Here is a 14,550-nt window from a genome sequence, read left to right on the forward strand (position 1 = left end):
GATAGAAAAGATCACAGGACTGACCCCAAAGAAGGGTGAGCTGCAAAAGGCAGAAGCAGGCAACTCATCTGGCAGAGCTGAGAGACCACAGTGAAGATGGTGCAAAGATCACTATATTGGAATTAGCAAATCTGATTTTTTAAAAAACAAATCTTTGGGAAGCTCTAATAAAGGCATTTCTTACAGTTCTCTCCGATTTGGATTTTCTGATATCTAATAGGGAATGACATCTGATTGAAGCTTTTCCCAAATGCAGAGCATGTGTAGGGTCTCTCTCCACTGTGGATTCTACGATGTCTGACAAAGTCTGAGTGCTCAATGAAACTTTTCCCGCACTCAGAGCATGTGTAGGGCGTCTCTCATGTGTGGATTCTCTGATGTGTGACAAGGCTTGAGCGCTGACTGAAGCATTTCCTGCACTCAGAGCATGTGTACGGCGTCTCTCCTGTGTGGATTCTCTGGTGTGTGATAAGGTTTGAGCGCCGACTGAAGCTTTTCCCGCACTCAGCACACGTGTAGGGCTGCTCTCCTGTGTGGATTCTCTGATGTCTGATAAGGGCAGAGCGCCGACTGAAGCTTTTCCCACACTCAGAGCACGTGTAGGGCGTCTCCCCTGTGTGGATTCTCTGATGTGTGATAAGGATTGAGCGCAGACTGAAGCTTTTCGCGCACTCAGCGCACGTGAAGGGCGTCTCCCCTGTGTGGGTTCTCTGATGTCTGACAAGGGCAGAGCGCCAACTGAAGCTTTTCCCGCACTCAGAGCACGTGTAGGGCATCTCCCCTGTGTGGATTCTCTGATGTGTGATAAGGTTTGAGCGCCGACTGAAGCTTTTCCCGCACTCAGCGCACGTGTAGGGCGTCTCCCCTGTGTGGATTCTCTGATGTGTGATAAGGTTTGAGCACCAACTGAAGCTTTTCCCGCACTCAGCGCATGTGTAGGGCTGCTCTCCTGTGTGGATTCTCTGATGTGTGATAAGGTGTGAGCGCCGACTGAAGCTTTTCCCGCACTCAGAGCACGTGTAGGGCGTCTCCCCTGTGTGGATTCTCTGATGCGTGGTAAGGATTGAGCGCAGACTGAAGCTTTTCCCACACTCAGCGCACGTGAAGGGCGTCTCCCCTGTGTGGATTCTCTGATGCGTGATAAGGTTTGAGTGCCAACTGAAGCTTTTCCCGCACTCAGAGCACGTGTAGGGCGTCTCCCCTGTGTGGATTCTCTGATGTGTGACAAGGTTTGAGCGCCGACTGAAGCTTTTCCCGCACTCAGAGCACGTGTAGGGCGTCTCCCCTGTGTGGATTCTCTGATGTGTGATAAGGCTTGAGCGCCGACTGAAGCTTTTCCCGCACTCAGCGCATGCGTAGGGCGTCTCCCCTGTGTGGATTCTCTGATGTGTGATAAGGCTTGAGAGCTGACTGAAGCTTTTCCCGCACTCAGCGCACGTGTAGGGCGTCTCCCCTATGTGGATTCTCTGATGTGTGACAAGGTTTGAGCGCCGACTGAAGCTTTTCCCGCACTTAGCGCACGTGTAGGGCGTCTCCCCTGTGTGGATTCTCTGATGTGTGATAAGGTGTGAGCGCCAATTGAAGCTCTTCCCGCACTCAGCGCACGTGTAGGGCATCTTCCCTGTGTGGATTCTCTGATGTGTGATAAGGTGTGAGCGCCAATTGAAGCTTTTCCCGCACTCAGCGCACGTGTAGGGCGTCTCCCCTGTGTGGATTCTCTGATGTGCGATAAGGATTGAGCGCCAACTGAAGCTTTTCCCGCACTCAGCGCACGTGTAGGGCGTCTCCCTTGTGTGGATTCTCTGATGTCTGATAAGGTGTGAGAGCTGACTGAAGCTTTTCCCGCACTCAGCGCACGTGTAGGGCGTCTCCCCTGTGTGGATTCTCTGATGTCTGATAAGGTTTGAGCGCCGACGGAAGCTTTTCCCGCACTCAGCGCACGTGTAGGGCGTCTCCCCTGTGTGGATTCTCTGATGTCTGATAAGGTGTGAGCGCTGACTGAAGCTTTTCCCGCACTCAGCGCACGTGTAGGGCTTCTCTCCTGTGTGGATTCTCTGATGTGTGATAAGGCTTGAGCGCTGACTGAAGCTTTCCCCACACTCGTGGCATTTGTAGTGTGTCTGTTCCAAGTTGATTCTCTCATGTGTAATAAGGGCTGAGAGGCTACTGAAGTTCTCCTCTGGCCTCTGCTGAGTCTCAGAGGCTTTTACTGTTTCTCGGAGTGCACAACTCCTGGAAACATTCCCTTTGGGTTTTTCTGATAACGTCCCATGTGGTGCTCCTTGTTCAGCATCTTCCTGCTGGGGTTTCTGCTCCTCATTCTCACGCACCATCCTATCACCTGATGGGAGACAGAGAGAATCCAGACATAGGTCACTCCCTGTGCCTGAGAGAAAGGAAATCTCAGAGACAGGAATTTTAAAAGGGATGAACAAACCAAAATATGTGCAGGAGAGATCAAACCTATCAGGAGCTGATTTTCCCCAGAAGAGAGAGGAAGGGATCAGTTTTGGTCTGCATTTCACCAGAACATGGAGGGGGGAAAGTGGGATCAGGCAGGGATCTGCTGCCAGTTGTTAGTCAGGATAGGTGGGAAGCCATGAGTGACATCTGCCTAATTATTCCACATCTGCAGGGAACAATCCTGAACTTGGAGAGCTCACAAAGTCTTTGTAGGGCATCCCAAATGTTTCCTGTATTCACGGACAGTTTTTGACTTGCTTTAACCAAGTCCTCACCTGTGCAGGCAGCTCTTGGAAGCACTTCTTTCTCAGAACCCTGGAGGTCCTGGACCCACGGCTCTTCCCCTCGTTCCAGCTGGGAGACCACATCAGGTTTGGAATTTAGAAACCCTATGCCAGACAAAGAAAACAAGAGAGGTCGGTGGAATTTGTGGGATACTTGTTACAAAGAATATTCCATGGTTTTAAGCTACGATCATTTTTAAGCAGTAACATCTGTGGCAAAGTTCCTCCTCTCCTCTAGTAGGTCCTGCGCTTATTGGCGGATTTCCTCCCCTCAGTGGTCTTCCCCTTGGATGAAACCCACAGTCTGGATCAACTCCTCCTATATCTGTTTAGGAGTAGCGAGACTTGGGGGGAACCCGGTCCCACCCTCTACTCCGGGTTCCAGCCCAGGGCCCTGTGAATTGCAGCAGTCTCTATAGTGCTACTTGTAACCGCTGCTTGACTGCTACAGCTCCCTGGGCTACTTCCCCATAGCCTCCTTCAAACACCTTCTTTATCCTCACCACAGGATCCTCTTGGTGTCTGATGCTGCTTGATTGTACGGTGTTTCCTCAATCCTCCAGTAGTACCCCCTCTCAATTCTTAGTTCCTTGTGTCTCTGACTCCCAGCTCCTCATACGCACTTCCTTCCTCTGGCTCCTCCTCCCCAGACTGGAGTGAGCTCCCCTTTTTATACCAGGTGCCTTGATTAGCCTGTCCTGATTGGCTGCAGGTGCTCCAATCAATGTAGCTCTCCGGTACCTTCTAGAAAGTTCTTAATTGGTTCCAGGTGCCTTGATTAGCCTGTTCTGATTGGCTGCAGGTGCTCCAATCAATGTAGCTCTCTCCGGTGCCTTCTAGAAAGTTCTTAATTGGCCCCAGGTGCCTTGATTAGCCTGGAGCGACTGCCATTTTGGTTCCTATGGTACTAGGGATTTGCTTAGCCTGGAGCTAACATACCTGCTCCTCAATACTTTCTTGTAGCCATCCGGCCTTGCTCCATCACATATCCCCCCCTCTGCTCAACACCATAGGGTTGTGCAACTTGGGACGCCAGGCAGTGTGCTCGTGAAAGACCATCAGCGTTGCCGTGGTGACATCCAGCCCTATGCCGTATACAGAACTGGAATGGTTGTAGGGATAAGAACCACCTGGTGACCCTTGCATTCTTTTCCTTATTTCTCTGCATCCACTGGAGGGGTGCGTGGTCTGTCACAAGAGTAAATCGCCGGCCCAAGAGGTAATAATGCAGCGTCTCCATGGCCCATTTGACAGCGAGGCATTCTCTCTCGACTACTGCATACTTCTGTTCTTGTGGGAGCAGCTTTCTGCTTAGGTAGAGAATCGGGTGTTCTTCATCTCCAATCATTTGTGACAGAACTGCCCCCAACCCCACCTCAGAAGCATCTGTCTGTAAAATAAATTCCTTGGTAAAGTCTGGGGCTATGAGTATGGGGTCATTACAGAGGGCCGTCTGAAGGTCTACAAACGCCCTCTCTGCAGCGTCGGTCCACTTTATCATGTCTGGACCTCGAGCCTTCACCAGGTCCGTTAGAGGACTTGCCCTGCTGGCGAAGTGGGGAATAAACCGTCAGTAGTAGCCTACCACGCCTAGGAATGCACGGACGTGCTTCTTTCGGGTTGGCCGGGGCCAGTTTTGAATCGCTTCTATTTATTAGTTTGGGGCTTCACTATACCCCTTCCTACAATATATCCCAGGTACCTAGCCTCTGCTAGTCCTATGGCGCACTTAGCAGGATTAGCGGTGAGGCCAGCCCGCCTTAAGGTGCGTAGCACTGCCTCAACCTTCTCCAAGTGGGTTCCCCAGTCTGGCATATGGATGATGACATCATCTAGGCATGCAGCTGCATAACTAGTATGGGGGCGCAGCAGCTTATCCATGAGGCGCTGGAATGTGGCTGGGGCCCCATGTAACCCAAAAGGGAGAACAGTGTACTGGAATAGCCCGTCTGGGGTGGAGAACGCTGTCTTTTCTTTAGCTTCTTTGGTCAGGGGAATCTGCCAATACCCTTTTGTCAGATGCAATGTAGTCAAGAAACGGGCACTACCCAGTCGGTCAACCAGTTCATCGATGCGTGGTATGGGGTATGCATCAAACTGGGATACTTCATTTAGTCGGCGAAAGTCATTACAGAATCTCATGGTACCATCAGGTTTGGGCACTAGAACAATTGGACTGCACCACTGACTGTAGGATTCTTCAATAATGCCTAATTCTAACATTTTCTTTACTTCGGCCTTGATTTCTTCTCTTTTGGCTGCTGGGATTCGGTAGGGTCTCAGTGTTATTTTGGCTCCAGGGATCGTGCGGATATGGTGATAGGTCTCAGTTGTCCGCCCCGGTTTTGTAGAGAAAACATCTCGGTTACGATTAATCATATCGGTTGCCTCGATCTTTTGGATTGGCGTCAAGTCGGGTGATATCTTTACTTGCTCATGTACGTTATCCTCCTGGGGAAGAGTCTCCCGGGTGACTAAGCATGCCTCTCGATCATGCCAAGGTTTTAGAAGATTGATGTGGTAAATTTGCTCCGGTTTTCTGCGGCATGGCTGCCGTACCTTATAGTTTACCTCTCCCACGGCTTCAATTACTTCATAGGGTCCCTGCCACTGGGCCAACAGCTTGCTTTCTGCTGTGGGCACAAGGACCATTACTCGATCCCCCGGTTGGAACCGTCGAAGCTTTGCTTGGTGGTTATAATGGGTCCGTTGGGTCTCCTGTGCTTTTTCCAAGTGTTCTCGTACAATGGGTGTAACCTGGGCTATCCGATCCCTCATCTGTAGTACACGCTCAACTATGTTCCTTCCGGGATTTGGCTCCTCTTCCCAGGCTTCTCTGGCTATATCCAATATGCCTCGGGGGTGGCGCCCATATAGTAGTTCGAATGGAGAGAAGCCTGTGGAGGCTTGTGGAACTTCCCGGATGGCAAACATGAGGTAAGGCAATAGGGTATCCCAGTCTTTCCCATCCCGGCTCACCACTTTCCTGATCATGGCCTTGAGGGTCCTATTGAACCTTTCCACCAGGCCGTCTGTTTGTGGGTGGTATACAGAGGTCCGTAGGGCTTGTACATGGAGCAATGAACAGAGATCTTTCATCAATTTAGACACGAAAGGTGTCCCTTGATCAGTCAGCATCTCCTTGGGAAGCCCGACCCGGGAAAAGATCTGTACTAACTCCTTAGCTATTGTCTTGGAAGCTGTGTTGCGTAGGGGGACAGCTTCCGGGTATCGGGTTGCATAGTCTAGTACAACCAGCACATGTTGGTGGCCCCGAGTTGTCTTCTCTAGGGGCCCAATCAGATCCATGGCTATGCGTTCAAATGGTATCTCTATTATTGGAAGAGGTATCAAAGGGGCCCGCAAGTGTGGGCGAGGGCTATGTAGCTGACACTCTGGACAAGAGGTGCAGTATCGCCTGACATCTTCATGTATTCCTGGCCAGAAGAACCTCCGCAGGATCCTGGCCTGGGTCTTCTCTACCCTAAGTGTCCTCCAAACAAGTGACCGTGGGCGAGGCTCAATATAGCTTTTTGATGTTTTCGGGGCACCAGAAGTTGATGTATCTCCTGCTCCTGCATTTGCACCACACGGTACAGGAGATCTTTCTTCACTATAAAGTAGGGTCCTGGACCTCGGACCTTCCCCTCCACTGGTATCCCATCTATCTCAGCCACCTCTTTCCTGACGTTATCATATCTGGGGTCCTCTGCCTGGTCCCGTCCGAACGTCTCTCTCCCAGGACTACCCTGCCTGAGCTCCCAGGGGTCGGCTTCTGCTTCTTCCAATGGCCTGTCGCCCTCATGGCTGGGGCCAGCCTCCGGCTCACCTTCCGTGTTGGTAGTTTCACTGTTGGCTGCTCATGCCCGTCTGCCTACTAGCGCAGTCTTCTGGCCTTGGGTCAGGATCTGGGTTCCCAAAGCCTTCGCGCCTTCCTTTCTTTTTGTCTTCCGGGCCTTTGGGGGGCTGAGAATAGATCCTGAGAAAACTCAGAAAACATTGGGGGTTGACATTCCCCCAGTGATGAGACGCTGTCAACAGGGTCTCCACTTCCCTGCAGCCTCTCAGGGGGAAGTAAATTATCAAACCCTGGATAGTCTCTAACTCCACCAGAGAGGTCCTTTGGGGCCATCTGCCTGTCCCAAGTCAGGGTAAAGGAGGAGGGTTGGGCGTGGGGCTAGCAACTCCACCCTGTAAAAATCAGCTTGCTACAGAAACGCCAACAATAGAGTTAACAGAGACTTTTAGCCTAGAAAAAGAAGGGTCTTCAACTCGAAGATGCATGACGCTGGGTGGTGAAAGCCGCGAGGAAGCCACTAAGCCGATCACCCTTCTTGCAGCCAGGAGGATTACCATCGGCACATGGAACGTGAGGACCATGTACGAGTCAGGAAAGACGGCGCAGGTTGCAGCAGAGATGAGGAGCAACAACCTGACCCTACTAGGCATTAGCGAGACAAGATGGACGCAAGCTGGACAGAGACGACTGTTGACAGGAGAGCTGTTGCTGTATTCAGGACATGAAGAGAGCGACGCACACCACACACAGGGAGTAGGCTTCATGTTGTCCAAGCAGGCACAGAGAGCACTGATTGGTTGGGAGGCACATGGTCCCAGGATCATCACAGCATCCTTCAGAACTAAAATGAAGAGGATTAAGATGAATGTTGTTCAGTGCTACGCTCCAACCAATGACAGTGAAGAGGAGGACAAAGACTACTTTTACAACAGACTCCAGAAAATATTAGAGACTCTCCCAGACAAAGACATTACCATCCTTATGGGAGACTTTAATGCCAAAATTGGACCTGATAACACAGGATACGAACAAGTCATGGGGACCCATGCTCTGGGAGAGATGAGTGAGAATGGAGAGAGATTTGTGGATCTGTGTGCACTTAACAACCTGGTCATAGGAGGCAGCATCTTTCCTCACAAGCGGATCCACAAGAGTACCTGGGTATCGCCAGCAGGCATGACAGAAAACCAGATCGACCATGTCTGCATTAGCAAGAAGTTCAGAAGATCCTTGCAGGACGTTAGAGTTAGAAGAGGAGCAGACGTGGCGTCCGACCATCACTTAGTGGTGGCCAGATTGAAGCTGAAGCTGAAGAAGAACTGGATAGACGCGTCAGACAGAAGAGCGAAGTACAACGTCAACCTTCTGAAGGACCATAAGACCAAGGAAGATTTTGGATTGACGCTGAAGAATAAGTTTTCAGTACTACAGGATCGGTCTGAAGAAGAGGAAGACAGTGTACTCAACAGATGGCAGAAAGTGAGAGACACACTTAGGTCAGCATGCCAGGAAGTGCTTGGAATTAAGAAACACCAGCAGAAAGAGTGGATCACAGCAGAGTCCTTGACAAAGATAGAAGACAGAAAGAAGAAGAAGGCAGCAGTCAACAACAGCAGGACTAGAGCAGCAAAAGCCAAAGCTCAAAAAGAGTATGCTGAAGCCCACAGAGCAGTGAAGAGGAATATTAGGAAGGACAAGAGAGATTATGTGGATGGACTGGCAGCAGAAGCAGAGCAGGCAGCATACAGCGGTAACATGAAACAGCTGTACGATACTACCAAGCGACTGTCTGGAAAGTTCAGCAAGCCAGAACGTCCCGTTAAAGACAAGCAGGGAAAGTCTATAACAGGAATAGAACTACAGATGAACAGATGGGCGGAGCACTTTGAGGAACTCCTGAACAGACCAACACCACCAAATCCACCAGACATCGACCCAGCCAACGAGGACCTCCCAATCAATTGCGATAAACCAACCAGAGACGAGATCAGAAAAGCCATCACCATGATGAAGAACAGGAAGGCGGCTGGACCTGACGATATCCCAGCAGAGGCCCTGAAAGCAGACCTGGATGCTTCAGTGGAAATGCTGTACCCCCTCTTTGAGAAAATATGGGAAGAAGAAGTGATTCCGGCTGACTGGAAAGAGGGATATCTCATCAAAATCCCCAAGAAAGGAGACCTCAGCAACTGTGCCAACTATAGAGGAATCACACTCCTGTCGGTGCCAGGAAGGTCTTCAACCGAGTCCTCTTAGAGAGAATGAAGGATGCCGTCGATCCACAGCTACGAGATGAACAGGCAGGTTTTCGGCAGAACAGATCATGCACGGACCAGATAGCAACGCTCCGCATCATAGTCGAGCAGTCTATGGAGTGGAACTCCTCGTTGTACATCAACTTTGTTGACTATGAGAAAGCATTCGATAGCGTGGATCGAGAGACCCTCTGGAAGCTCCTTCGGCACTATGGCATCCCAGCAAAGGTGGTCAACCTGATCAAGAATTCATACGACGGCATACACTGTAGAGTGATCCATGGAGGGCAGCTCACAAACAGCTTCCAGGTGCGAACCGAGTCAGACAAGGATGCTTGTTGTCACCACTTCTCTTTCTTCTCGTCATCGATTGGATTATGAAGACATCCACTTACAAGCGTAGGAATGGAATCCAATGGTCATTGTGGACCCAGCTTGATGACCTGGACTTTGCCGACGACCTTGCACTCCTTTCGCACAGTAAACAGCAGATGCAAGAGAAGACCAACGTAGTGGCAGCCACGTCATCACAGGTTGGCCTCAACATCCACAAGGACAAGACCAAGATCCTTAGGATCAATTCCATCAGCAACGACCCAGTCACACTGAATGGAAGCCCCCTGGAAGAAGTGCAGTCCTTCACCTACCTAGGTAGCATCATCGACCAGCAGGGTGGCACAGACGCAGACATCAAAGTAAGGATTGGTAAGGCAAGAGCAGCCTTCTTACAGCTCAAGAACATCTGGAGCTCCAGAGAGCTGTCTTTGGCAATAAAGATTCGACTGTTCAACTCCAACGTGAAATCAGTCTTACTGTATGGAGCTGAAACCTGGAGGACAACCAAAACAACCACCAGGAAGATCCAGACCTTCATTAATAGCTGCCTCAGAAGGATTCTCCAGATCCGCTGGCCAGACACCATCAGTAACATCCACCTCTTGGAGAGGACCCATCAACTCCCAGCAGAGGAAGAAATTAGAAAGAGAAGGTGGGGCTGGATAGGACATACACTACGCAAGCAGCCAACCAACATCACCAGACAGGCACTGCAGTGGAACCCCCAAGGCAAGCGGAAAAGAGGCCGCCCAAGAAATACCTGGCGACGCGACCTTCAGGTTGATAGCAAAAAAATGGGCTATACCTGGAACCAGCTAGAGCGAATGGCCCAGGATAGAAGACTATGGAGATCTGTGGTTGGCGGCCCATACCCCGGTTGGGGTGACGGGCATGAATGAATGAATGATGGATAGTCTCTCCCAATAACTACAGGATATGGGAGTTTAGGTACAACGCCCACTGTCACCTCAATGGGGTTCCCCTGAACCTCCATCTCCACAGGGATGGTGGGGTATTGGCTCATGGCCCCATGCACACATGTCACTGCTACACGTTTGGCTTGCAGCAGCTGGCTACTTTTTACCAGCTTACCCGATATAAGGGTGAAAGCACTTCCTGAGTCCACCAGTGCTGTAGTCTCTGTTCCATTTATCTTCACTGGCCTGGTATAGTTATGTGGGGCTAACGCAACGCCCACCAGGTGGATAAGGGAGCATGGGACCTCCCAATCCCCCAAGTTGCATTGCATAGGCTCTTCGGTGCTGGGACATTGTGCTGCTATGTGTCCCCACTCCCCACATGCATAACATCTATAACGATTTCTAGTCAGTCTCCCATCCTGTGGGCTAGGGGTTTTAGTCACAGAGTTCCCTCCACTCAGGCCAATCCCTTCCCTTCTGGAGTCTCTGTTGATTTTCAGCCCCCCTCTTCCTCCACCTAGGACTCCCCAGGGGTTTGGCTGTCCCTCCTTCCAGGGTTGGGGTTGGGTGTTTGCTACGGAAGGGGCTTTCCTTGCGTAGTTGGGTCAATTCCCTGGCTGTCATGCGTCTTTCTACCAGAGATGTCATCTCATCATAAGTGCATGGATCGTTCTGGCTTACCCATTTGCGGAGATCTGGTGGCAGTGCCCTCGTGTACCGGTCGATGACCAGAACCTCTAGTATCTCTTCCGGACTCCGGGATTCTGTTTGCAACCACTTTCGTGCGAGATGGACGAGGTCATATAATTGGGATCGTGGGGTTTTGTCTTCCCGGTACCGCCACTCATGATACCGCTGGGCCTGTACTGCGGATGTTACCCCAGATCTGGCCAAGATCTCTGCCTTCAGCTGGGAGTAGTCTGCTGCAGCTTCTTCAGGCAGATCATGGTAGGCCTTCTGGGCCTCCCCACACAGGAACAGGGCAAGGATGCTAGCCCACTGATCTCGAGGCCAGGCCTCCCGTAGAGCTGTCCTCTCAAAGGCCAGAAGGTATGCCTCTACCTCATCTTCCCTCGTCATTTTCTGCAGCCAATGGTTAGCCCGTATGAGCCGTGTCCCATCATGCCCACGGTTCATTTCTGCAAGGGTTTTTACCTGGCTTACCAGTTCCTGCAACATAGCTCGGTTTTGAACAGCTTGATCCATCAGCAGGCGGTTAGTTTCTTGCTGCAGCAGCACTGCTTCTTCCTGGGCAGCTGCCTGGACACGGGTAGCCTCCTGCTGGGCCGCCGTGGCTTCTATCAGTGCCCGTACTACATCATCCATTGTGGTTACAAATTGTAAACCCCCTTCCCTTTTTGTGTGTGTGTGTGTGTGTTTTTTAAATCACCCTCCTTCTTCCGCCGCGCTGTGCACACCAAAAATCCCACCCCTGACACCAGTTGTGGCAAAGTTCCTCCTCTCCTCTAGTAGGTCCTGCGCTTATTGGCGGATTTCCTCCCCTCAGTGTCTTCCCCTTGGATGAAACCCACAGTCTGGATCAACTCCTCCTATGTCTGTTTAGGAGTAGCGAGACTTGGGGGGAACCCGGTCCCACCCTCTACTCCGGGTTCCAGCCCAGGGCCCTGTGAATTGCAGCAGTCTCTATAGTGCTACTTGTAACTGCTGCTTGACTGCTACAGCTCCCTGGACTACTTCCCATAGCCTCCTTCAAACACCTTCTTTATCCTCACCATAGGATCCTCCTGGTGTCTGATACTGCTAGATTGTATGGTGTTTCCTCAATCCTCCAGTAGTACACCCTCTCAGGTCTTAGTTCCTTGTGTCTCTGACTCCCAGCTCCTCATACGCACTTCCTTCCTCTGGCTCCTCCACCCCTGACTGGAGTGAGCTCCCCTTTTTATACCAGGTGCCTTGATTAGCCTGTCCTGATTGGCTGCAGGTGCTCCAATCAATGTAGCTCTCTCCGGTACCTTCTAGAAAGTTCTTAATTGGTTCCAGGTGCCTTGATTAGCCTGTTCTGATTGGCTGCAGGTGCTCCAATCAATGTAGCTCTCTCCGGTGCCTTCTAGAAAGTTCTTAATTGGCCCCAGGTGCCTTGATTAGCCTGGAGCGACTGCCATTTTGGTTCCTATGGTACTAGGGATTTGCTTACCCTGGAGCTAACATACCTGCTCCTCAATACCTTCCTGTAGCCATCCGGCCTTGCTCCATCACACATCCCAAGACCAGCTTCCTTGGCTCCAAGTGGAAGGAGAGGAGTTATTAATCATACGCATTACCTTAGTGCCTAAGGACCAACTAACAGTGTGTCTCCGTTGTGCTAGGCACAGTACAAATGCAGAATAGTAGATGGCCCGTGCTCTGAAGAATTTACAGTCTAAATAGACAAGACAGACACAGCATGGGGGAAGGGGTAGAACCCTCTGTTAGAATGGCGATATTCAGGCCTGCCTGCAAAGCCTATATTTTAAGAACTTAGGTGTATTTTTATCACTTAGCTAGTTACAGGAGTATGAAAACAAAGAATCAAAATCACAGTGTGCCTGTGTCTGGGCCTTCTCTCACTAGGATAGGCTGAGGCCTTGTTCTTAGGCTAAGGCCTTTGGCTAAGCAGCAGGGGCAGCCATAAGCTGGGAAGCGAAGGGTCACATCCTCACATTCCAAACCCGTCACACTGAAATAAGGTGCTATTGGGCTGTTAGGAAGTCGATCCTGTCTGGATCTTAAGATGGTTAAAGAAACCTTAATTTGATAGCATTCTGTCTGGCAAGAAATCACTTCTCAATGGTTGTGAAACCTCATTTCTGTATTGCTTTATCTTTATGGCCACAACTTTTACATTGTTAATCAGTCTGGTTCTCTAATTGTTTCTCTCCTGTATAATTAATGTTGCCAGGTGTAAGTTAATTAGGTAGTGGTTTATAATTGGTTAGAGCAGGAGTAGGCAACCTATGGCAGCACATGAGCTGATTTTCAGTGGTACTCACACTGCCCACGTCCTGGCCACCGGTCCAGAAGGCTCTGCATTTTTAATTAATTTTAAACGAAGCTTCTTAAACATTTTAAAAACCTTACTGACTTTACATACAATAGTTCAATTATGTATTATAGACTTATAGAAAGAGACTTTCTAAAAACGTTAAAATGTATTATTGGCACATGAAATCTTATATTACAGCGAATAAATGAAGACTCAGCACACCACTTCTGAAAGGTGGCCGACGCCTGGGTTAGAGAATTAGTCACAATATGTTAGAATTGGTTAGTTAAATTTCAGCACAATGATTGGTTAAGATATAGCTGAGAATATTGCTCTATAAATGGGGTCAAACTGGAGGGGGGAAGGAAATTGGAATAATAGAATATCAGGGTTGGAAGGACCTCAGGAGGTCATCTAGTCCCACCCCTGCTCAAAGCAGGACCAATTCCCAACTAAATCATCCCAGCAAAGGCTTTGTCAAGCCTGACCTTAAAAACCTCTAAGGAAGGAGATTCCACCACCTCCGTGGGGAACCCATCCCAGGGCTTCACCACCCTCCTAGTGAAATAGTGTTTCCTAATAGCCAACCTATACCTCCCCCATTGCAACTTGAAATCATTACTCTTGGTTCTGTCATCTGCTACCACTGAGAACAGTCTAGACCCATCCTCTTTGGAACCCCCCTTCAGGTAGTTGAAAGCAGCTATCAAATCCCCCCTCATTCTTCTCTTCTGCAGACTAAACAATCCCAGTTCCCTCAGCCTCTCCTCAGAAGTCATGTGTTCCAGTCCCCTAACCATTTTTGTTGCCCCCCGCTGGATGCTTTCCAATTTTTCCACATCCTTCTTATAGTGTTGGGCCCAAAACTGGACACAGTGCTCCAGATGAGGCCCCATGAATGTTGGGTAGCGAACGGGAACAGGGACACAGGCAAGGCTCTGCAGCATCAGAGCTGGGAAGGGAACAGACTGTATCGGCGTATAGAGATAAGCCCGACTGGTGTGAAGGGCTTCGGAATATGTAATCTTATAGGTGTAAAAATTGTACAGACTATACCAGCCTGTGACATCATCAACGAAGTGCCCATTTGTGCCTGGGTAGGGGCCCTGCTCTGGGAGGGAGGATGCAGCAAGGACTCAGGATCGGTGGCCAGGGTCTCTGTGCATAGGAGATGGGGAGGTTATATGGGGAGGGGGGTAATGAGTGGGAGAGGGAGGTCAAGAGTTAAAATAATAATATTTGGGGGAAAAAATGTATAATAAAGTGAAACTGAACAGAAATAAAACTGGAGTGGAGGCTCTAAAGCAACAAGGCTTCGGTAGGGATTTGGGGTTAAAGGTCTGGGATCCCCCCCAGCTCCAGATCCCCCACCCTCTCCTCCTCCCACTGACCCACCCACCCCACTTCCTGGGTGCCCTCCCCACACTCCCTCCCTTCTTCCCATTACTCTCAGCCAGCACCACCTCTCGGCACTTGAGAACTTCTTGTATTTTCTCCTCGTCTCTCACAG

At 50.2% G+C, this 14,550-nt stretch overlaps 1 protein-coding gene and 1 pseudogene across 1 annotated transcript in view; one reads left to right on the top strand and one right to left on the bottom strand.

The window, feature by feature from the left end:
- LOC120381687 overlaps nucleotides 1–14,550 on the top strand; it is a 377,258-nt pseudogene that overhangs the window by 62,795 nt on the left and 299,913 nt on the right.
- LOC120381683 (zinc finger protein 850-like) overlaps nucleotides 360–14,550 on the bottom strand; it is a gene marked incomplete at its 5' end in the record, with an annotated part of 218,952 nt that continues 204,761 nt past the window's right edge. The window contains one exon of the mRNA XM_039499809.1: nucleotides 360–2,127. Coding sequence (XP_039355743.1) covers nucleotides 360–2,127 — 1,768 coding nt within the window. The remainder of the gene's footprint in view (nucleotides 2,128–14,550) is intronic.

Source organism: Mauremys reevesii, linkage group 14, assembly GCF_016161935.1.
Source record: "Mauremys reevesii isolate NIE-2019 linkage group 14, ASM1616193v1, whole genome shotgun sequence".
Lineage (NCBI taxonomy): Eukaryota > Metazoa > Chordata > Testudines > Geoemydidae > Mauremys > Mauremys reevesii.